This window comes from Triturus cristatus, chromosome 5_1 (genome assembly GCF_964204655.1).
Source record: "Triturus cristatus chromosome 5_1, aTriCri1.1, whole genome shotgun sequence".
Classification (NCBI taxonomy): Eukaryota; Metazoa; Chordata; class Amphibia; order Caudata; family Salamandridae; genus Triturus; species Triturus cristatus.
Window position 1 is genome coordinate 768,907,441 of NC_140587.1, and position 25,025 is coordinate 768,932,465.

General features: G+C 41.7%; 1 protein-coding gene across 2 annotated transcripts in view; it reads right to left on the minus strand.

The window, feature by feature from the left end:
* Nucleotides 1-8,337: 8,337 nt before the first annotated feature.
* Nucleotides 8,338-25,025, minus strand: part of TTC39C (tetratricopeptide repeat domain 39C) — a 466,104-nt gene continuing 449,416 nt past the window's right edge. For both annotated transcript variants that reach the window (XM_085605752.1, XM_085605751.1), the window contains 3 exons: nucleotides 24,066-24,170; nucleotides 14,998-15,036; nucleotides 8,338-11,229 (listed from right to left, as the gene is read on the minus strand). In XM_085605752.1, the coding sequence (XP_085461878.1) occupies nucleotides 11,140-11,229; nucleotides 14,998-15,036; nucleotides 24,066-24,170 (234 nt within the window). In that variant the 3' untranslated portion in view covers nucleotides 8,338-11,139. The remainder of the gene's footprint in view (nucleotides 11,230-14,997; nucleotides 15,037-24,065; nucleotides 24,171-25,025) is intronic.

Sequence of the window (25,025 nt, forward strand, 5' to 3'; positions counted from 1 at the left end):
GAGGACAGAGGAAGTAAGTGATCTTCAGCTCTGGAGGTTGAGGTGGGGCCGTTGGTATTGGGTGCAGATAACCAGGACTGCCCAGCATATCCTTTTTGTGACTGATGTGAGTCTTGCTGCCACTGACAGGGGAAGAAGAGAGGCTTGAATTAATGTTGGAGGTGCTCCATATTGATGAAGTTTAACTCATGAAGAATGGACAAGCCTCCTGTGAACTCTGAGGACTCCTCTTCCAAGAGGTTGTTTGGGGGGCATGGGGTCATTGTTGGGGTTGGACTTGTTACCACTGAACTGGCATTGTGTTTCACTGATGGGTTGGCCAGTTATCCTTATTACAGGTCGCTAAGGGAGTCTGTTTCGACCAGGCTCTCTTCCACGTGGGTTGTGTTGGAAAGGGGTGACTGATGCTTCAGTTCCAGAAGTGGGGGGTAGGAGGAAGTTGGGCGTACAAGTTTGGGCTTCATCTTTTGTCTAGTTTACTTGTATGAAGGGCACCACACACCAGCCGGAGTGTATTGACCGAAGGTTCAGGTTCACAATGGCAGTCTCACACAACACCTTCAGGCTGATATCTTGGAATGTGAAAGGGCTGAATAATAGGAATAAACGGAGTACTGTATTCCAGTATCTTAAACACCGTGCTCCGTAGGTTATCTTATTACAGGAAATGCACCTCTTCTGCAATAGTTGTGGCATCCTAACTAGCAATGGTTACACCATGGCCTATCATTCAGAATACACTACCAATTCTCGTGGCATGGCCGTTCTCGTTCACAGACATTTCCCATTACAGAGCTCTAGAACTCACACAGACACAGGGTGAAATTTACTGTTGCTGTGGGTGACTTGGGTGTCATTAAGTGAAAATTTGTGTCCGTTTAAGCTTCTCCCGCCTTAGAAGACAGCACACAAGAACTCACCACAATGCTATTTCAATTACCAGTGTGAATAATGATAGCGGGTGGGAACTTCAACTCAGTCATGGATCTTGATTGCGATACTAGAGGCACCACCAACCCACGCAGGTTGCATGTACTGGCTGACTGGGTGTGATCACTGGAAATGACGGACGTCTGGCGTGTGACGCACGCAAGATTTGCATTATCTACACAGTATTAAGCAGCATACAGCTCATTCGCTAGGTTTGAGTTTTTCTTCATGCCCTGTGTTAGTTAATATCTAGTGTAGGGGGTCTGAGGGAAGGCGATGGAGAGATTGAGTGGGTGGTGGCTATGTGACAGACAGTTAAAATATCAAAAGACTTAATTGAGTATTATTTTATGAGGAATACAGGATGCTCTTACACAACTTTGGTAGGCTATGAAAATGGTGATGAGAGGTGAAGTAATCTCCCACCAATCTAGGGTAAAAGAGAGAAAAATCTAGAGGCAGATGAGCTGTAGGTCTCTATAGACGAGCTGAAGAGGGTATGTGAGGGATAGACAGAGAAGTCTGGAGATTGTACACCTGTTGCTACAACAGAAACTGCTGGAGTCAGCTGCGCTAGCGCATACAGCCCTGCATTATAAATTGTATGATTTTGGTGACAAGGTGGGCAAGCTCCTTTATTGGTTGACCAACAGAGATCTAGAGATGCAGCTAGTGCACACAATACATACCTCAGACAACATGGTGCTCATTGGCCAGTACCAAAGTGTCAATGAGTTTGCTTTCTAATATGGGTCCCTCTACACTGCGGCCACGCCCTCTATGGCAGATGTGGTCCATGCCATTGTTGAGGATCTACCTGTCCACAGACTGTTTGAGTTCGACCATGGAATGCTGGAGGCAACGCTGACTCCTAAGGAAGTGTTGGCGGCAATCGCTGGCCTGCCCTCAGAGAAGGACCCAGGAACTAATGGCTGTACGCCTAAAATTTTCAAGCGGTTTGCCACTCTTTTGGTACCACACCTGCTGATCATGTATAAGAAATCTGTTTGGGTGGGAAGATTGTCACACAACCTCAAGGGCGCCTCAGTCACATTAATATTAAAGCAGGGTAAGCCACCCACAGATTGCACCTCATATCACCCCCTATATTTAAAACATTTATAAACTAAGACACTGGGTAAAGCACTGGTACGGAGGTTGGCCCACATCATTTGCACTTTGATTCATTATGATCAGCATGGCTTAAGGACGGGTAGCAGTATGTTTTGTTGCTTGCGGCGGTTGAATATAGCCTTAGTCTGATACAGTGACGAAATACAGAGACAGATTGGCCCTTCATGTCCATTGACTTCAAGGTTTTTGACTCCGCCCATAGGGCCTTTATGTTCTGATTATTGGAGCGCACTAATTTTGGCCCAGTATATTGCAGCTATATATTAATCTTATATGGGGACCCCGGGTCGAAGATTAGAGTGAATGGGTCTCTGTCCTCTGCATTCACTATACACAGGGGGACGAGACAGGGCTGCCCCTTCTCACATCTTTTATTTGCCCTGATAATCCAGCTGTTGGCGGAGTGGGTCCGTAGAGACACCCACCTGAACTGGTTTAGGTGGGGACCTTTCAGAGAACACTATGCTCAAGATCCCGTGACATCAGTACCTCACCACATCAGTCAATCAGGGGTTTATAGAACGTGCTACTCTCCCGTGAGGGTCTCAAGGTGCTGGGGTGGGTAAAGTTGGGGGGGGGTGCAGCTCCAGATCAGTCGAAGAGCCAGGTCTTGAGGCCCTTCCTGAAGGTGTGCAGAGTGGAGGAGTGTCTGATGTTGACTGGGACCTCGTTCCAAGTCTTTGCTGCAACGTAGAAGAAGGCTCTTCCGCCTGCTCTGGTTCTGCGGATGCGTGGGGTCTCTGGCAGGGCGAGGTCGGCAGAGTGGAGGTTCCTTTTGAGTACGTGGAAGGAGACTCTTTCGTTGAGGTATTTGGGTCCGATGTTGTGGAGGGATCTGTAGGCGTGGGTAAGTAGCTTGAAGGTCACTCTCTTCTCGATGGGGAGCCAGTGGGGGTCTCGTAGGAGCTGGGTCATGTGCTTGTGTTGTGGGGTTCCGAGGATGAATCTGGCTGCGGTGTTCTGTATGGTTTGGAGCTTGTGCAGCAGGGTTTTGTCGATTCCGACATAGAGGGTGTTGCCGTAGTCCAATCTGCTGGTTATGAGTGCGTGGGTGACGGTCTTTCTGCACTTGGGGGGTATCCACTTGAAAGTCTTGCGGAGGATGCAGAGGGTGTTGAAACATGTGGAGGCGACGGCATTGATCTGGCGGGTCAAGGAGAGGGAGGAGTCTAGAATGATGCCGAGGTTCCGGGCGTGGTCCATTGCTGTGGGTAGGTTTCCAAGGGCAGGGTGCCACCAGGAGCTGTCCCACGCACTGGGGGAGGGTCAGAGGACGAGGACCTCTGTCTTTTCTGAGTTCAGTTTTAGGCAGCTGTTGCTCATCCAGGCTGCAACATCTTTCATTCCTTCTTGGAAGCGGAGTCTGGTGTCTTCGGGGTTCTTCGTTAGAGAGAGGATGAGCTGGGTTGTCGTCAGCGTAAGATACTATGCTGAGCCCATGCTGTCTGACGATGGCGGCGAAAGGACCATGTAGATGTTGATGAGCGTGGGGCTGAGCAAGGTTCCTTGGGGTACTCCACAGTTTATCTCAATAGGTTCGGAGAGGAAGGGAGGGAGTCTGATCCTTTGGGTTCTGCCAGAGAGAAAGGAGCAGATGCAGTCGAGGCCGTTTCCCTGTATATGGGCGTCGTGGAGTCTGGTTGTAAGATTCCGGTGGGAGACGGTGTCGAAGGCTGCGGAGAGGTCTAGTAGGATGAGGACCGCAGTGAGCCCTGGGTGTGTAGCATGCTGATGTCATCGGTGGCGGCAAGGAGTGCGGTCTCGGTGCTGTGCTTGCTGCGAAATCTGGACTGGGAGGGGTAGAGGATGGCGTTCTCTTCGATAAAGGTGGTCAGTTGGGTGTTGATTAATCTCTCGGTGACTGCGAAGGGAAGGCGAGAGATGGGCCGGTAGTTTTTCAGGTCCGTCAGGTCAGCTGAGGGTTTCTTAAGGAGGGGCTTGACCTCTGCCCGCTTCCAGTCGTCAGGGAAGATGCTGGAATCGAGGGAGGCGTTGATGGTCCGGCCTAGTTCGGGTGCTATGGCGGCGGCTCTGTGGTAGATGTGAGGTGGGCAGGGGTCCGTGGGGGCTCCTGAGTGGGTGTTCTTCATGGTCATGGTGGTGTCTTCAGTGGTGGCAGGTTTCCAGGTGGTGATGGTCGGTTGGTTGCCGGTGGTGGGGAGGGGCGCAGTATCCGGAGTCTGTGTCTTCTTCAGGACTGCCTTATAAATTCAAGGGGAGGCATCTGGACTCCGTTAATTGGAGTAAATCATTGTTCTTGCCTGTGGTGGGGAACTGTGGGCTTGTGACTGTATCAGCCGGTCTGCAATTAGCCATGGACCATTCTAATCATCTGTGTATGTAAATCTCACAGACTGAACACCGGGCCTGGGAAATGAACATAATTACATTATTCGAGCGGGTCAAGAGGGAGATGAAGGCATGGGGGTCATTGCCTCTATCGGTAGCGGGTAGGGGGCCATTGTTTAAAATGATATTCCTGCCACGTTTATTGTATGTGCTGCAGACCTATCCTTACGTTATCCTGGGCGACTCCGAGCTGTCTCTTTAGTCTGTGATCTCGACGTTTCTCTGGGTTGGAAAGCAACCCAGGATTGATGGCCTCGGGTTTGGCGATGTAAGCCTATACTACGGGGCCTCTCAGGTGATGCTGATTAATGTTTCACTATAAACCGATCGGGGTGATCCTTGTTTCGGGTCAGGTTTAGAACAGACCCATTATATGGGCCAACCAAAGGGAGGAATCTTCCCTCAATTACTGTGACTATGTTGAGGTGCTGGTGGGCTGCCCTTCGGTGTATTGGATGGGAGTTGTTGCTGAAGGCAGAAACGCCATTATGCTATGGCTCCTAGCCTGAACACATGGTACTCTTGACTGGTTTCCGGACGTGGGACCTGATTGGTATCTCAAGCCTTGGTAACATTTGGTACAAGAATCACATGCGCTTATGCGAATATTTCAGGCAGATTTGGAGAAGACACAATTGTACCGATATTTACCGTTGCAACACGCTCTATAGGTCCACACCGGGTAACTCACTGCCTTACTCGATCATACCCCAATAGTCCATGGTCCAACTTGAGCGCTTGGTTGATAAATGCATATCTAGATATACATCACATTAGCAAATAACACTTGGTACCCCCTTTTATGGTTATGGGAAAGATGGGCACAGGGTGAGGGTGAGCAGGATAATACATACTGGATGGGGACCAAGATGGTTAAGAATATTGGCAGTGTCAAAGCACATGTGGCTCATGCAACTAAAGTATTTCCAATGGGTTTACTACAGTCGAATGAAATCTGGAATGGACCAGGGCTGTTTAAGATGCTGTTCAGCCATGGGCACATTTTATCATACAGCATGGGAAAGTTTTGTTGACAGGGGTACTGGTCACATATCCATGGTACCCTTTCTCTGATAGTGGGCAGGCAGGTTGATCCGGATCCCAAGAGAACATTATTGGGGCTGATGGATGAGTGGGGAGGGCTTAGGACCACCAGGTTATTTGTTGCCTTGGGGTTTCTGGTGGCTATGGGGGATATTGCCGGGTACTGCTGCTTGAAGCGCCTTCCCTGAAAAACTGGTTTCAGGGGCTGGATTACTGAGTCAATGTGGAAGAATATGTGTATAGATCATGGGGCTGTATGAATTAATAGTAAGTAAAAGAAGAGAGGAGGCCGCTCAAACCCAAGGGACCAGGGCACTACTTAATAGTGAAAAGAAATCCTGTCCCAATGACAAAGGAAGATAACTCAAATTCACACAGATACAGATCCACACAAGCTATTCAGTCCCTAGAAATGGGACCAGTGGTCACGGAAGGAGTTCTCGAAGTGTGGTGTCAAGAGACATGAGAAACTACAAACACGGGCCACATACCTGTATCCAGTGGGGCTATCCAGATAAAGAGTAGGTGAGCTTGCGACCACCACCTAAAATCCCCCTCACTTTGGAAAAAGTATTCAGCGTACTTCTATATCTCCGGTTGCACAAAACACTGGGACTGAGAGTATCCTCTTTTGGTTGACCTATTGGAAATTCAATACCCATAATTTATCGTCCACAAAATTTGATTCTCAGAATTGAGGGCAGGAATTTCCTGACAAGATATAAGAAAGGAATAACATGGGCTGTTTTAACCAGAATATAACATTCTAACGCCACTAAGTAGCACATCACTTATCGTTGATTTGGTCTGCAAGTAATTTTATTTGAAAAGAGAGGTTGTCAATCCCTTATACACTTTGTTGTCTTGAAGAAGGTGGGGTTTATAGTTCCACGACCACCGAAATGCGCCGGCTTTGTTGTTTGCACTGAATCAAACTACGAGAGAGATTATCGCATAAAAATAAATAAGGAGTGATTATAAAAATAGGAACTCTATGTAAGAAATTGGATCAGGTTGTGTAACAGTATTTTGAACTGTTTTCTGTGTATAATGTGATGTTATTGAAAGTTGGTATAGTTTTTTATAATTTTTTTCCATTTGTTTTAATGAAAGAACAATTAATTAGTTTTTATTGTACATTTGATTTATTGTATTGTGTATGAATAGTGTTTTATAGTACATTAGTTAGTTTGTTATGCTTTTTTAGAGACTACATGATATTGGCAGTTTTTATGGTGATGTGAAATGTTCTAATCATGGCCTTGGATTTTCTATGTATATGAATAAAGCCCTTTGATATTACACTCTTGGGTCTCGTGGAATCTTTGTAATATAATTAGTGTGTGTATATCCCCCATTTGTAGAGACTGAATAGCTTGAGTGGATCTCTGTGAATTTGAGTTATCTTCCTTTGTCCTTGGCACAGTATTTCTTTTCACTGTATGAATACCCTATGGTATGGGATATATGGTGAAACCACCAATAGGAATATGCAGGAGGTATTCTTATTGTCTTACTGCTAATGTTGAATAAAATTGGGTTTGGGGAGTGTGCTGTATGCTACCTTGTATTTCTTTTTAATCTTAATACATATGAATGTAGCCTAAAGCAGTAGAGCGCTGTATGATGTCAAAGGTAAAGACACGGTCTTTGAGAGATTGCAGAGGTAGCTGGTTTCTGTGAGCAGATTTAGACTATTACTGCATTATAATTTAGCGTTCTTTCACGAAGTGTATTTTTAGCTTTTTCCAAAATTGAAGCACGGTTGAGGTGGTCTTGATGGCTCCAGGGATGTTGTTCCAGATCATGGGTGCATGGATGGAGAAGGCATGATGCCTTATAGTGAAACCTGCAAGATTTCTGAAGTGCAATAGTTAAAGGAAGGAGTCTGCTACAGCGTATATACTACTCAACTTAGTTCCGCAGAGTGAAGAACAAGTGCAACTCCTCCCAAACTCTCCGTAGCAATCCATGTGTATGCTCTTGTGCCATTTGTTGCACTACGTTTGAACCTCAAGCACCTCGAACAACATCTCCCACATAATACTAAGTTAAACACCCTCCCAACCACACACTCCAAAAGTGACTAGGAACCGATGAAAGTTGTAGTGATTAGCATCTTTATCAGGGGTATGAAGCTCTATACAAATCTTCTATACAAAGCAATGTAATACAATCTCAGCTCTGTGCCATCTGATGTTCCTCTTACCTCTGCGATATCATGGCAGATAATAACCTTCTCTTCTCAATAATATGGAAAACCAGTATGTTGTATAAAATGTAAACTAACTCTGAACGAGTTTACTTCTGCTCAAGTCAACATCCCCTTGGTTTCTGACAACTGCCTCATCTTTAAAGGTAAAAAAATAATTGGGCATATGGTTTTATGAAGGAGAATCTAGGGGTTGAATAGGGCAGAAGCAGTGTCTTGTATACTGCATGTTGTTCTGCTCCTACCAACACTGTACTATTTAGATCTGCTGTATCAGCATGCACAAGGGGTTGTTTGAAGATTGCTCTGCTTATGGGGGTGGCATTGTGGGGAAGGATGGTTATATTATATTGAGAGATCAATCACACCACCTGAGTTGAGTGTTTCCGGACCCCGCTTGTTTTTATTTTAAAACACCGGGCTAGGCAACAATTTCAAAGATTTTCATCTGAATCTATTTGGGATATCTTCATAAAACATTTAAACTCTCTAAAAAAAGTTAACAGCTAAAAATAGCAGGTAATAAATGTTACTTACAGGTTATTCTTTTTGGTATTTGTTTATGTCCTGCCCAAAAAGTTAGATCAAAACAAGAGAATGCTTATCTTCCGTACCAGCTGTAATGGATGCACTGTACAGGCATTAACAAGGCAAGTGGAGAACAAATAAAACCAGTCTTTGTTTCCTTTTATTTTTCAGCAGAAATATAAAAGTGCAAGTTGTTTTTGACAAGTACTATACATCACAATAAATATTTAAAATTTAGCCTTTTTGGGCAACATCTAGAAATTCTACCTCTAAAATAATTTTACAATAAAACTTTGTCATAATTAACCAAAAATAAAATATACTTGACCCAGTAAAAAGAAAAGTCCTACATGTTACGTAGTATGCTGCACTGTATTATTGCTATTAAACCACGCCTCCGAGTAGGTTTTTTTTTAGTCAGATAACTTTACAAACTACTGTTCAAATTATTCCCGTCACCGGCATGGTCTAATGTAAAACCACCCTCACTGACTCACCCAACCAGAGTTGTCTCATTTGGACATCTAATATCATTGTTGCATACAACAGAAAACCTCCAAACTAAACCTGCTTTGAGAGTATGATGTTTGATATAGGCACCATCCCCTCCAGAACAACTGTAATTAAAAGATGCAGACAGAATTAAGATACATGAAGAAGGTCACATGAGACCTGGCTGTTTGTGACATATGGAAGAGCTCACTCAAATGCAGTGTGCTATTCAGAGGCAGGTATGATGTGATGGTTTTCAGACTGTTTGTTCCTCTGCTTTTTCATAGGATAGTGAAACATGCATCAGCCTAAAAAAATAGTTTGGGTCAGAGTTCATCAATCAATGGAAGCTCAAAGCCAGCGATGTGGACTGTAAAACGCAAAAAGGAAAATGGCAAATGTTATAATAAAAACAACTATACCATATAAGGCCTATCCCAACATTAATCACAAACAACCAGCAATATGTCTTACGACTGGCCCAAATCAATTATTCATAGATCCAATCTGACTGGAATTAATTAATGTGATGAACAAACAATCAAATTGGTTGTCCGAATGTAACTGATTTCTATCTAGGTATGTTCTCAGCAAGATGATCACATTTGTATATAATGTGCCTTCATTATGGGATAACAAATGCTTCATACATCCCTGTATACACTTGTTAAAATCATTAGAAAGACATGTACCCAACAGAGATTGAATCTAAAACCAGACAGGTGGGAAAAATATGCATTGTGATTTCAAATGTTTAAATAATATTGTTTGTTTACTAAAAACAAAGGTTTAGCCAATGGAACCATTCCTGCTGCCTTGTCCACAATGTATTTCTTATGCAGTTCATCACATTACTGTGAGTAACAGGTGTGAATAATATTTCTGCTTATTTTTTGTTCCATATTGTTCTCACTGCTTTTATAATGTGAGGATAGTAAAGGTCCAAAAATGACCATGAAGGTTTTTTACAAGCTAGGAAATTCAAAAACTGCTAATGATAAAAAAAAGTCAATGTAAACCATGTGGACAGTGGGGGAGGCCTCTAGGATCAAACTGCAGGTCTTCCATGCACAACTATCAAGATAGACAGCCAGATTAAACTACTCAGTATCTCAGAAGCTTTGCCAAAGCAGATCAGTTCAATCAATCAATACAAAGCAAGATGGAATAATATTGCTGGGTTAGGATATCGGGGGCTAATTTGCTTTGCACATTCTAGAAAATGAACAACCTTATTGGATTTACTCCCATTTGGCCTAAACATCACCCAACAATATGACACATTTCTAAATGTCAGGTCAGCGTAATTAGAAGTCTATACTTAACACAATACTCTGCAACAAACAAATCAATGCATGTGAAGATAAATACACCCATTACTACTGATTAATGGCACGTTAATAAATCACAAATTTGGTTAGACTTTTTTTTAGAGTCTTACAGTCCTAACGAAAGTCTCATTCAAAGTGAGGTATTAACACAAGTTTAAATTATGCATGTTTTTGTGACTTAGTTGTTTAAAACATCTTTAATGAGTGGTTTTGAAAATAAGCATTTTAAGTTGTGCTGCCTTTTCTCACAAGATTAATAACCTGAGTGGAAATAAGTTTTGAAACACCCCTGCTCTGAGCAGGAACTCTGCCACTTTCTAACACTGAAAGCAAAAACAAACACCATACTCTCATAAAAAACAAACAAATAACCCATATGATACTAAAATAAATATAGTCCTGCCACATGTAAACTATAAATAATTGGGACCCGATCAGATAGTTTCCACACAATAATATGTATAGGAAAAATCCCTGAATCCAACTATATAAACGCCTTTCCTTTTAGGTATTCCAATGGATCTGAATGCATTATAGAGTATTACAACTACATTTCTGCTACCTGCAGCAAACTATTAATGTTTAATTTGGTCATTTTTGTTGTGTACCTCATTGTAGAATAGCATTCTGCTAATAAATAAAAACGATTACACCTTGAAGGACAAGTCTGATATTGCTGTACTCCTTTCAAATGTAGAGGAACACCACCACTGGCATAAATGTTGAATGATGTAAACATATAGCTAGATGCGTGCTTATTGTTGGCTAAAATTCTCAACTGCCCAGACAGCTAATTTTCAGCTTGGCCTTAAAAAAATAAATTGAACTTAAGTCAATACACAAGGTCACTTAAACCCTACTTTTTACTTGCGTACTGGTATTACAATTGTTGTTTTGTTGCTGTTTTCAAAACTAAAAATGTGGAGCAAGAGTCCTTAAGTACTTCTGTTCTGTTCTGAAAGTTTTGAATGTGTCTCTGGCACAGATTGTTACAATAAGAGTTGAGTCTTTGTCCCACGCCCGATTCAAACACTCTTTTCTTTTGTTGATGTTTGTTCTCCTTTTCATTGTAAAGTGCAGAAGCATTTGTGGGAGGCCAATGTCTAGTCTTCTTGTGGGTCACTGAGGGACTACTTCCATCAGGGAGGCTAGAGCTGCATGAATGCGGACATGTAACCGGTTCTCAAAGTCATAGCCACTAAATTCTTCCTGAAATTTTTAACGGAAAAAAAGAAAAGAAATTAAATGAATCAGCTGTAGTCACATTCATAAGGCATAATACATACAACTAGACCTTTTTAAGATAATATGTACACAATATAGAAAATGGATGTCTAATTTTAGCATATCGATCTTTTCTACCAATTAAACTAAATCTGAAGGGCACTGCAGTTTCATTTTGCAACCAAATCAAATGGGTAAGGTGTCTTACCTTGCTTCAATGAACAGAAGGAATTAAACACTCATCAACCATTAGCAATCTTCATTATCCAGTCATTATCATGAATACAAACATCTTCATTGTGGTTGTAAATCCATCAATTGGATAGGCAAAATGTGTGCATCCGAAACATGTACTAATAAATGTACAAATATTTGCTTGTTTAATCCCAATTTATCTTGATCATCTGAATCCACAGGGGGAAGCCTGTTAAGTGTCTAGCAGTGCAACATAACCTTATTACTCATGGCAAGGTTAGGAAGATGGACATGCTAATGGCAATGCATTAGATTAGTAAAAATAACTTGCACAAACTTAATGCTTCCTCCATTATCTTCATTGTTTATCAATAAACATAATGGATGTTTTTGAATGTACAAATATTTTAAGAAGATTAAAAATTCTTCCCAAAAAGCTGTAAGTAAAAGCTAAAAGACTAATTCATGCAGTAAGAATAATACAATTCAGATCAGATGGAAAAAACTGCATGAAAGATGCGAGGGCCAAACTTTCTTTTTTCAGAAGTCATCATATCCAAGTGGTTACAAACGTGGCTAAAAGGAAGGTATTCCAGGAAAGGGAAGGGGATATCTAAACAGGAAGCAAGGGGTAAGGATAAAGCTCACTTGAGAGCAACAATCTATTTCAAATCTCTCTCCTACAATTGGCTATGAATGATAATCAAGTTCACAGTAGTTTTCCGCAAATCCAGCAAGAGGAAGGAACTTTCTGTTTATCTATGTAGTTACTTTCATTTCCTGACCATCAAAGACAGCACCTGAGGCCTCAAATCTGCATCTGCCCTGCTTTCAACCAGTAAGAAGAGTGAGCACGGTAACAGTTGGAATTGGTTTCAAATGAGCTTTTTCCTTGTAGTGACAACTGGGCATGTGGTTCTGACCCAAACGGTCAGTATGGCACTAAGGACACACATGCCTAAAATGGCTTTAGCGTCAGCAGCTCTTAAGCTGCAACCTGACTGGACAAAATCAGCCTGAAAATAAAAATCAGTAAAAGGAGGGCGCTTACTTGGAGTGGCATGACAGTAGTGAATGCTATTGAGCTGCAGTTTAGGAATGGGGACAGGAACTGGGGGATACAACTTTCTGACCACTCAAACAAGATACATATGTTTGAAGTAAAGGCACTTTTTGAAAATGTCCTTAGTTTGACCAGCATGCTAGAACAATCTCCTACTGGGCACAGTCAGTGAAACTATACCAAAGAGCATCCCTGATACAGTTTTAATGACTTGTCATAAGAACAAAACACCTGTTTTCCACCATGCAATAACATTTTCAGATAGCTTTTTGCATGACATGTTCCTCAACACAATCAACGGATCAACACAAACAAGATTCATTACTAAGTCTAATGCTGCAAAACCTTAAGTTACCTTTGAGCATCAACAAGTGGCTGAAAACAAAAATATGATTTTAAGGAAATTTTGTGGATAGGAAATCATTCTCAAGAAGATTTAGTGAGGAACACTTTTTCCAGACTCTGCATAGATGTTTGTTTGTAGGACAGGAGCTTGTCAACCTCTTTGCTTTTTTACTATAGTTTTGTTCAGAGCATTTTACAGGAAATCTTCACTAATAAAACTTGTAGGAAATTCTGTATATATTTTGAGTGAGAAAGTGCATTGTGTTCCACTTTCAAGCAGACTATTTGTTGTTCCAAGTCAGTTTTTTGTTTAATTTTTCTTAAAGAAATAAGTGGTGTGTAGGACCTTTCCTCCCGTAATACTGCCTTTGCAGTGTTCCTTCTTATTGACAGTGAAGTTGTCTGCTCATCATTTTCCTTAGGACAGTAATTTAAAGCTTTATGTATTTCATTCTTCGGTATCAGTCAAATCATATGAGATTATTAATTGTAAAGTTCTGATAATATATGTGCTCAATAGAACAAGTTGCTATTAAATAAGGCCTTTGTATAAGGAAAAATAAATTTTAAGGATCATCTGTGAACATTGGAATACAAAGTGTAATCACTTTTGTCATGATGCTGATGTTTCCAGACATATATCAGGTCTATAACTTGGATATTGTGTACTAGTGAAGAGGGAGGAGGTAGTATTTTATTCGCAGTCCTGAGCGGTTCTGAGCTGAGCCGTGTTTCGTGCAACATTAAAATCATCTCTCATTATCAACTGACATTTTATGTTGTTAGCCAAAATAAGGAAGATCTTTTAAAAAAGATCTTTGTTTTCATTTGGGTTGTAAATACCAGCTAGTGTAATGGGCCCTCCATTTAATTCGCCCTCCAGTATTAGGATTTTCCCCTCCTTATCTCAGCACACAGATGCAGTTTGGAATTTCTGAGGTTTTCTAATCAAAATAGAAACTCTCTTAGTTTTCTGACTGCTGAGGGTATGCAGGCGAGTGTGGTCTGCCCATATCATTTTGGTTAGATATATACAAGACTGTGCAAAAGACTGCTTTGTGACAACATTTATTTGTGAGAACATACTTAGATCACTGTCCCGGTAAAGCCAAAGTATCTATTTTTTAAAGCCGTGATGGACACGAGGTTATTTAAGAAGGTTAGGGTATTGGGTGATTGGCAGAAGAGTGAAGCATGCGGTGGGACTTCAGTTGTGTGACTTTTCAATCTGACGTGAGAACATGTCTGTTAATTCACTTTATTTTGCTGTGCCAGGTAATTCTCAGCAAAGGCCTCTGGGAAGGGATATGAGACTTAAGGCATCAAGGTTTGAAGATTAATTGGACAATTTTAAGAAGCAACCAAAATGTGTAAAGAGTACATTTGTTTCAAGATGTATTTTTTGCCCATGTATAGACGATGGATAGGATTAAGGGTTCTGATCTTTGGGGAGGGAGGTCAGAGGCAGAGGAGAGGTTAAGGTGAGGAGTAAACAGAGAAAAAGGAGGTCAAACATGGGCACACGAGTTGTGGGTGAAGAGGACCTCTAAAGGGAAGGAAGAAGAATACCTTGACTGCTGTCTTGAAGTTGACTGGGTGACTGAAAACGGAAAGAGGTTCTAGAGGGGACCCAGCCATGACAATTCAGGCTGTGAAGGCTGGTGAAGTGAGAAAGGCAAGGAGTAATGCTTGGTGCTGGGATGGCTCACTCGTGATTGGTAGTGGGCAGGGTGGCACCTACAGTACTCAAGAGAGTTACCTAGAGAAGGCAGTAGTAGTTCATTATTTTGGCTTGACTCTTCGGCTGTAGGATAAAGAATATAACCTCAATTAAATGTACTTATTTGTTCAAGCTTATTATTTACGTAAGAATGCTGCTATTGATATACATTTTCCTAGCTTCCGAAGATGTATCAAGTGAATTGTGATGTATAAATAGCAGTAAACAGTTGCTCTTGCACGTCTCCTTTCTGAATTTAATATGATAATTTACTAGAGGCTTCTTAAGTCATGATGCATGGAAAGTGAAAATTGGAAAATAAATATACAATATTGAACGAGGAAACCGACTCGTGGTGACTTAACCACTAGCAAAAATAACAGCTTGGCAATGTTTTAGTCTGTTAAAAAGAGAGCTTTTAAAACCTCACCTTTGCCTGGAAAAGCAAAATCTTTCCTCTCCCGACAGTCTGGGGAAAAAATTATAGGAACTGATTAATTATGTTCTATTTATTAAAGCATCATGCTTACCAATAAACAATAATAATTAACATGGTGGCAAGTACAAACATGCCCGCAACTCTTCTGATAGACCACATGAAAACAAGCATGGTTAAAAAGTTAATAAACATAAGGTCTGCGGAGAACACATGATCCTTTTTGTGTATGCAGGATCTTGTTGTGTGTAAACAGGTTATTCCTATTTGAAACTCCCTCTATGAAAGTGAATATTAGTGTATTTCCTTATATTAATTGAAGCCACTAACTAGCAAGTGGCAGCTAGAAAGTAACGTTCTGATCAGTGTTCGTCATGGTTAGTAATTCCAAATCCAAACCTAAACTCCCAACCACTGACCTTTCCAATAGAACAAAGAACATGTTCTTCAGTGCCGAGGTAGTCTAATAATACGCTGCAAGGTTTCATATTAATTGTAAGCTATTCTTTTCATTTAACGTGTGGTTTACAGAGGCTTTTGCTTTATGTCTCCACTGCTATAGTAAACCTTCAGACCTAGCATCAAGATTTGTGTTAGTAAATTGTAGGCATGGCCCAGGTCTCTGCAAGTTAAAGTAATGTCAGCTAAGACAAAGCCAGCTAACCAAGTATACAGTGCACTCAAAGGAAATAGGATTCAATATTTACACATTGTGAAGGTTTAGTAACTCCACTTCCTAAAGAAATATACACTAGACCCTGATGACCTCACCAATTATCTGCCCATCACTCACTTCTTTGGCAAGAACATCGAAAAAGCAGTTTATGCTTAACCCGAAAATCATGTCTATGTTAACCATCTCCTGAACAACTACCAATCTGGCTTCAGATCACGCACAACACAGAACTGGAACCTTACACAATTCAGATTTAGCCTTCCTGACCGGAGATAAATATGATCTCTGCCTCATGATATTGCAATACCTCTCATCTGCCTTTGACACAGGTGCCATCCCACCCTCATCCACATCCTAGAGTCTCTAATGGGATTCACTTGCAATGTTTTCCACTCGTTCTCCTCCTATCTTTCCAACCGACATCAGTTTGGCCACATGGGCACCTCCAGGTCCCAAAAGATCCCAAACACCTCCTGAGTGCCACCTGCTTCCATCCTGTCCCCTACATCTTCAACCTCTAAATGGAGCCCATGGGGCTCTATTCACAGATAACAGCAGCAAGATTCACCAATATGCTGACAATATACAGCTCTGCTTCAAAGTCTCCTCTGCCCCAGACATTGATACGCCTCAAATGCTGCCTGCACCTCATCTGACTCAGATGCCCAACAACTACCTGAAGCTCAATTCATCCAATACAGAATTCTTGACAATAGTTCAAATCTGGCTCAGTGACGTGAACCTCCAAAAACACATTGCCAAAAAAACAAGATAGGCTTGGAACCAGCTCTCACTTCTAAAAAAGTGAACCGTATGTTCCAGAAAACAACCTCGGAACTGCTGCTCAAGCCTTCGTACTCGCATCTGGTTGGTGGTAACTCCTAACTACACGGAATCCCAGACTTCACACTGACCCCTTAAGGGCTTCCTATATGAAACAGCATGTCTTACCCAGGGCCTGAAAAGATATGATCACATGACCACCATCCTCATAAAAATCCATTAGCTCACCTTGCTACCTGCACCATCTTCAACCAGATGCATCATTTACAAATTCGTCACTACCAGCAACCCCACTTAATTTGTAGACAAGCTCACTATCTCAAGTCGCTCTCTGCACTCCTGAAGCACAGATACCATCAGATTGTAGACTAACATGTGTAAAAAAGAAGAAATAAGGCTGCAGGCCTGTCTCATCTGTAGCAACACCCCTTTGTCCATCAGGAGTGCCCCAATGTTGTGTCAGTTTAGGAAAGAGTTGAAGATGCACCTCCTTAAAGATCACCACAACAGGGCACATTAACCCTTCCTCTCCTTGGACCGAGTTACCTCTCATAACACTCACTGACTGTATGCTTGCCTTTGACCCTATACAGAGCTCAGCTGACTTTTGACTAGTGTCATGCTATACAAACACCACATATATACGTGATCCTATCCTGAAAAGTGTGTGGGTGTGTAGTGCTACAAATTTAATCACAGTGTAAGTTAACTATTATATCAATAGCTTCAGAATATTTGTGGAGAGTGGTAGCAAGTTTACATGTATCAGCTGTCCTGTATGTGCATTGTAACAAGTTTTCCATTTTCAGTTTAGGTGTATTGATATACTACTAGTGCCATTATCACTAAATGGGCTAAGCTTCACTAGCATAGGTGTCCACTCTTGCCTAATCAAAACCAGAAGTGGAAGCTTAGGGACTTATTCGCCCTGGCAGTTCATTTACTGCAAAAAAACATAACATGGACCCCCTCTAGCCTGTCTCCAGATTTCAAGACTGCATGGTTCTATATACCAATGAAGCAGACACTTGCTCACACATCATAAGCTTCACAATATGGCCTTCGCAGTCACCTTTTGATAAGCAATGTTAGTAAGAACCATGGGAACCTTAAAGCCCTGACTTGGTTCCTTTATAATTTTGTTTATATATGACATGGTCTACAGTAGAGTGTGTGGAGTGTTTTTTCTGTGTGTGTGCTTATGTGAGTGTGTAATATTATATGGACAAGTGTCTTTATGTTCTGTTCTCCACCAGCATTACCCTGATTCCCCATAAAAAAGTTGGACACTATGGGAAACCAGTTTGATATTATATTGGACTAACAATAGAAGCCTGCTTGGCTTAGCTCCCTGGCCGGAGGACTGCATAATGTGTGTTGACACCATTGGACTCCTTCTCTGAACATATGTGCCTATATTACAGTGAGCAGGAAATGTGTTACCGTGTTACCTGTAACTCCAGTTCTCCAGAGTGGGTATCTTTTATATATTGAAATGCTTGAATCATTTAAAAATCGCAGTCAACAGAGCCGAAGGCCTCTACAACAGTTTGTTTAGTAGCATATCTATCTCAGTGGAAGCAACGTGAACATCAGCCAATGAGGTGGAAGACCTATATCTCTTATTCCAACTACAGGCCACCATAGCTCAGATTTCATAGCACAAAGTGTTAGCAGTAAATATTCATAAATGAGCCTCTGATCAGGGATGGTCACATGTGAATGTATGAAAGATACCAACGCTTGGAACTGGAGTTACAGGTAAGTGACAAATTTCTTTTACATCATTGATCTTTCATTTAGTCACATGCTTGAATCAGAATAGTAAGCAGCACATAACACTCTTAATAAATATAAGGAAGCAGGCTCTTCCTTCACTGAACAGATTAACAAGTACTGCCTGTCCCACTGCTGAACCAGCTTCGGAATCATCACGGCAGTAGTGCTTTGTGAACATGGCCCTGCTTCTCCAGATAGCTGCATGGGGAATGTCTTGCAAAGGCACACTAGCACAGAGTGCTGCAGTATTAGCCATGTTCCTATTAAGATAACCCTCCCTCTTCCCTGGAGTGGACACATCACCAGGTTGTGGCAGGAGGTGATGTAGACTGATAGCCAATGTGCTCTTTCCTGTCTGGAAAGAGGTTGGCATATGCTTGGGTGGCCAAAGGATAGAAACTATTTCTCAGAAGATCAAATGTCTTTTGTCTTGTCGACGTATAACTTCAGTGCACATCAATTGAGTGCACATCAACTTTTCTTCTGATGTTGTGGGATTTGGGGAAATGACCGCAGAATGATAGGCTCATTCAGGTGACAATCAGTAGGAACCTTATGTATAAACGTTCCATTGGTTCAAGATGACTTTATCTTTAAGAAAGAAGAGAACATTTTCTTTCTCTGTAAATGCATGCTTTTCCTCTACTCTATGTGCCGATGTAAGTACCAAGAGAGATACTATCTTCCCTGAAATTAACTTTAAATGCGCTCTGCAGATAATCTCGTATTGCAGCAGCATGAGATGGCTCATGACAGTATTAAGCCCCCTGAGTCCTGGAGGGAGTCATACCGGGGAAAATGTTCTGAAATGTCTCTTCATTAATTGCTTTATTATTCTCTGTGAGAAAACAGTGGTTGATTTATCCTCCATTATTTAAAATTGTGAGATTGATGCCAGATGGTCTTGTATTGACGAGTATTTAAGTCCACTCTTGGCTAAGCTCAGCAGATATGGAAGCATTTGGTGAGCTGTTATCGTCACTGTGTGGAATTCTTTTTTCTGTACCAGACATAGATATGCTTCCATTTGGCGCTATATGTTCTTCTGATTGGAGCTCAGCTTGCGCCAGGATGTTTCTACATTCTGCTGTGAGATTTAGATAACCAAACTCTAGGTCGACAGGTGCCATGCTGTCAGGCTCAATGACTGGAAGCCATGGTGCAGAAATTCTCTGCTGTGTTTGGACAGGAGATTGAGGTACATCTTCAATGGTATTGACAAACCTATTGATAGATTCAAGAGCTCTGTGAACCAGTGCTGGCGCGGCCATAATGGGGCTATGAAAGTTCAGGTACAATGTTCCGCCTTTGCTTCCTTTAGGACTCTGGGGATCAGGGGAAACAGTGGAAAATTGTACGCCAAGACATTGGGCCATTTGATCAAAAAGCCATTGCCCCAGGACCCTAGTTGGGAAACACTGCTGGCATAACACTTGATATGTCTGGTTGCTCTGGGAGGCAAACACGTCGAGTGTGGGGCAACACTCTTTGTGGAATAGAAAGCACACTTGATCTTGCTGGAGCTTTCATTCGTAACAATCTGATAGTTCTGGACTGAGTGCCTTCACCTGACCATTTTGACATCCAGGCCGGCGCTCCAAACTGATGTCCACGTAGTGGGAGTTGTCCCTGTCCCTTAATGCCTGCACCTCTTATCACAGAGGCTGGGACCTTGTTTCCTCAATTTGGTATTGTAAAACATAGATAAAGTGTTGTGTGTTCTGATGAGGACTGCTTGGTCTGCAACCATAAAAGGAAAGGCTGCAGATCAAGTCTTACACGCCTGAGCTCATGGACATTGACATGAACCTGCTTTTCTGCATCTTACTATGGGCTTCAGGTGGCTCATTCTTGAATGTGAGCCCCAATGCTCTCTATGAAGGCACCTGTCATGAGCACCAATCTGTGCGACGAAAGGTGGGAAGGATGCCCTGCACTGAGATTTGTGGGGAACTCTCACCATACTAGTGCTTGTTTCAGGTGTCTTGTAACTCGGACTTTATCGTCTAAGTACTGTGAACTTAGTTCCATTGGCTGTCAAGTTCTTGCTGAATGGGTCTCACCTGGACCTTCCAATAGGTTATAAGACCAAAGCATGATGACATCAAGCCCAGCAAAGATTTGTACTGTCTGATTGTGACCGACTGTTCAGCAGAGAAAACCCTTGCCATGAACAAAAGCTTTATTAGTCTTTCTGGCGAAGAGAAAGCTTTTCCCAGATGTGTTTTCAGTATCGCTCCAAATAACTTAAGCTTTGTTCCTGATTTTGTGGAAGACTTGTTTGTATTTAGTGTTAGTCCTAGTGTCATAGAAACTTATGCCTCTTCCCTTGAAGGAGTCTTGACTAAACAGTAGTCTAAGTAGGGGTACACTTGGTGCCCCTGTCGTCTGAGGAAGGTAGCAACTGGCGCTAGGCACTTGCTAAAAATCTGAGGAGGAGGCTCAAGGCTGAATGGTGGCGCCTTGAATTGGTTGTGCTACCCTGCCACTGCAAAGCAGAGGTATGTTCTGTGATTCCAGTGTACTGGCATGTGGCAGATAATAATTTTCCTGGATCATCTAGAGGACTTCATGCAAAGGTTTTGCTTCTTCAATAACTAGTACAGACCCCTGTGCTCTATGATAGGTTTTCATTGGCCTATCTTTTTCCTGATCAGAAAGAATCTGGAATAAAACCTTGATTTTTCTGGGCTTTTGGGCCCATCTTTATCGCTACTTTCAGAAGGAGGAGGAGAATTTCCTGTTGCAGTTCCCTCAAATGAAAGTGATGTGCTTTTCTGGGCATGCAGTCCAGTGGTTTCTGTAGGAATACCAGAATGCTCAAACTTATGGACTCCCTTGCGAGGGGCAAACAGGGAAATTCTCGAACTTATCCTCGACATGAAGATATTACGGGGGCAGCTTTGAAATATCAAGCTAGTTTCTGGTTGTCTTGGGAGTGTGTTTGTGAGGAGCTCCTTTTTTCGTCCAGACCTGCTAAACCTTGGTCTGTGATTACCACTAGGTATATAAACTTGGTCATCTACTTACCATGGATGGTAATACGGGCAGTCTTGACCTCTGCCTTGGTTGAATTCTCCTCTGTAGGCCGGAGAACTTCATGAGGCACGAAAAGTTGAAAAACCAGGGCGATAATATTGGAGGGCCCTCAGGCATTATGCCATATCCCCATAAGTTCTAATATTTTGCAAAGTTTCATCAACATGTTTCCCAAACAACGTTATTCCAACAAACAGCATACCCAGTATCTTAAGCTGGACTTCTGGACAGAAGGAAGTAGATCGCAGCCATCCCTACCTTCTCAATACAGCTGCTCCTGCCAGCTGCAGAAAGCATGCTTTTGAAACATCAACTGTAGCATCAATGATGGCTGCTGACGATGCACTTCTTTTGAGTGTATCTTTAATTATCTCTCTCCTATAATCGGGTATGTGGTCAGTCATGGATGAGATGTCATGTCACAGTTGGCGATAATAACAGCTTACAATCATCAAGGTTATTTTGGAACTGATTGATGTTGCCACCATGGAACCATTCTATGACCCAAATTATCAATGCCTCTGCCATTCCTATCAGGACGTGTTGATGAAGGAGTGACGTGGTTCTTAGATCTGCAATATGCCATGGACATATAAACAAAGTCTACTTTGAAATGTGCCATAAAGTAGTTCAGGGCTGTGTCTGGTGCCCTGTATTTTTTCTCCGAACAAGGTACCACTGCTGACATTTTAGCTGGCGTATTCATCAATTTTAGGCCTACTGACCAGGTAAAATCCAGTATAGGTAATGACCAAATAGATTTCTGGGGTTGCTTATTGGAATCATATAGGAAGCATTGTTGTTCTACTGAGGTCATAAGGAGATTAAATCATTTAGCTGCTCTCTCCATTAACGCATGGAAACAAGTTATGTCATCAGGAGGTGAATCTGGCTGGACGGGCCATTTGTCACCTTCCTTTGGTATAATATAATCATCCTTCTCTTGATTACTCCCTTCATCTGGCAGTTCACCCATGTCCTTCAAATCAGAAAAGATAGAATCTGAAGAATCTTTGTTTTCCATATTTGTAGGAGTGGACAGACTAGTTTTGGTGAGAAAACCACAATGCTGGTGTCTAGAGTAGGACAACTAGTATATGGCAAGCACAAAGAGGATAGTAAAACAAGCAAAACCAATAAGTCTGGCCTTGGCAAACTGCTGTGATTGTGTTTTTTTAACTGCAAGCACATGTGACAAAAAATGCTGCAGCATTGCATGCATTAATTGTTAAATTAAAAAATATAACTAATGTATATAACTTTCATAGAACAGTAAGGGTGCTTCCTGTCAGGCTAGTGTTTAACAAAAACAGCTATAAAAATCATGTTTAGTTGTGATACAAATCATTGGAAAAGACAGTTCTCATCAGAATAAGGAAAAGGTACAATTGGTTTTGAATTACTGTAACCTGAAAATGTAGTTAAGTCAAAAAATGATTTAAAAAAATAAATAAAAAAGTATTGGCAAAATACAGTATTATCCCACAAGTTCAAACGATGTGAACTTCTTTTGAGGAGGATGTAAGCTGGGTAAATACTGTCATACACAGCACAAAAGAGATTTTATTTAAAGGTCCTATATCTATTTATACATTATTGACCTTCTTTATCGTTTTTTAAACAATGTTTTTATTATTTATTATTTTTGTTTAATGAGACTGGTGAAACAGCTAAAGCCATGCCTAGGCCAGACCCAAACTAATGTAAATAGTTGGATTACTACCTCACTGCAATTAATGAGAGTGACTTTCTGGTAAATAACTGAAAAGTCAGTAGTGACTTTGGGAACACTAATAATCCTCAGGTCTCTCAGTACCCAGCCTTCCCGAGGGTCGATCATATCACTGATGAAATAAGCAGATACCTAGAACCAGTGGAGGCCTTTGGATTAAAGAACGTCTTTCCACTAAGCCACAGCTTATGAAACCAACATCTATCCCAGGGTGCCATCTACATCTGGCATTTGAGAACCTTCATTCTCAAGTGCAAAGACTCCAAAACTACATTCCTTCTATTACGGCGACTACCACTATGAATTCAGGCACGGCTATTGGTTATCAAGTCTGAAGATCTTCAGAACCTTATTCCTGAGCACAATCCCTGGTTGTTATTTTCAACTCCATGCAACCATACATTACTAAGCGACCCCTGAAGGCCTGGTTCATGGCTTCTGGACCAACAGATGTTTCTTAAAGTTACTATTTCGTAACCCATTTAAAAGGTTCAGGTGTAGTCTAGTCTATAAAGCACGCTTGCACTGATCAAGGGCTTCCTTGCATTGATTGAGCCCTTCCGTGGTAGGACTACTAGATGGCATACCACACACTGCTGGCTGGAATGTGCTAATGCCTGCCTCTGTCTCAACCTGCTGGCAAGTTCTTTACAGAGCATTTGAAGCCACGGAAACGGAAGGCACACAAGAGCGTCAATATCAGAGGAAAAACCCTTATTCCTTCATTTAACACCAGTGTACTCTTTTTTACCCAATCTTGAATTCACTATAAGAAGGGAGAAATAAAAGCAAAGTTCTCAGCTAGTCTTTCAACTCTCAGATAGTTCCTATTCTCAATGGCGTTCATTGATCAAGCTGGGTCTCATTTAAGAGAAAATTGAAATTTACATTCCAAAGTGGTCTTTGATTTAAGGAGTCACAAAGTGCTGCAGCTTACATTTTGTCACAATAACGAAATAGTGTTGCCACTTGTACGCACATAATCCACAGAATCACATGGTTTAACCAAGGCCTCCATTAGCACAGAGATGAAAAGGGCATGTGAACTCTTACCTCTGGCTTTTTTAGTAGAAGGCAACCAAGTTCGTAACATGCATATGGCTGAACGTAAAGGTTTTTCTGACGGTCCAGCTCATCTTTCACAGCAAGCTGAAAGAACTGCAAGGCAAAGTAAATCTTTGTTTAATAATCTGGATATTGTACAGAGAAATATTCTTTACTATTCTGTGACATTGCTGGCATTTTTTGTCAAAACAGTAGAACTTACTCACTGTACCGAGAGCTGTAGAATTAGTGCAAAGTCAATTTTTCAAGACTCATGGGATGCCCAAGACTGGTAGACAAGCAGTATGAAGACAATGTTTTCTCAGCAGATAGAAGATGTACTACAATGACAGACCTCTTTCATAGCCACAGAATCTGAACCCAGTCAAGTGAAGTCCCTTGGTCCTTCACACAAAAAGGAAGGGGATAGGTACGTAGGTAACTCTTCTGAGGAACATCGCTAGAGACTACTTACCCAACATACACCACAGTCCAGTCTACCTTCCTCCAAACTTATGAGAATACTTTAAAGCATTGTAGGAGACTGAAAAGTGCAAACGAACAGCATTCAAGACCAGAAGAAACTGTGGCCTTTGGAAGATGTTAACAGGAATAAAACCTTTCTGAAAAGGAATCCAAACCATGAGACAGAAAGTCTTGGACCATAGTCAATGACAGAAACAGTCAGCCTCCTAAACTAAACTCTTGCCTTCAGATTACAATATCAGACAGAAACAGTTGCATTTGAGAATGGAATTGCCTGCAGCAGAGGTATCCTGTTTAGCCTTTTCAGGATATAATCCAGTTGTTGGAAGAACCAAACAAACAAGGCCTCTGGCAACAGCGCAACAACCAAAAGCTTGTCTTATCAGTACTTCTACCCCCACAGCTGTTTTGTAGAAACTGGTCACAATATTAACAGCAGGGTCAAAAAGGGCCATGCCATCAAAAGGGAATAGGGGAGATCCA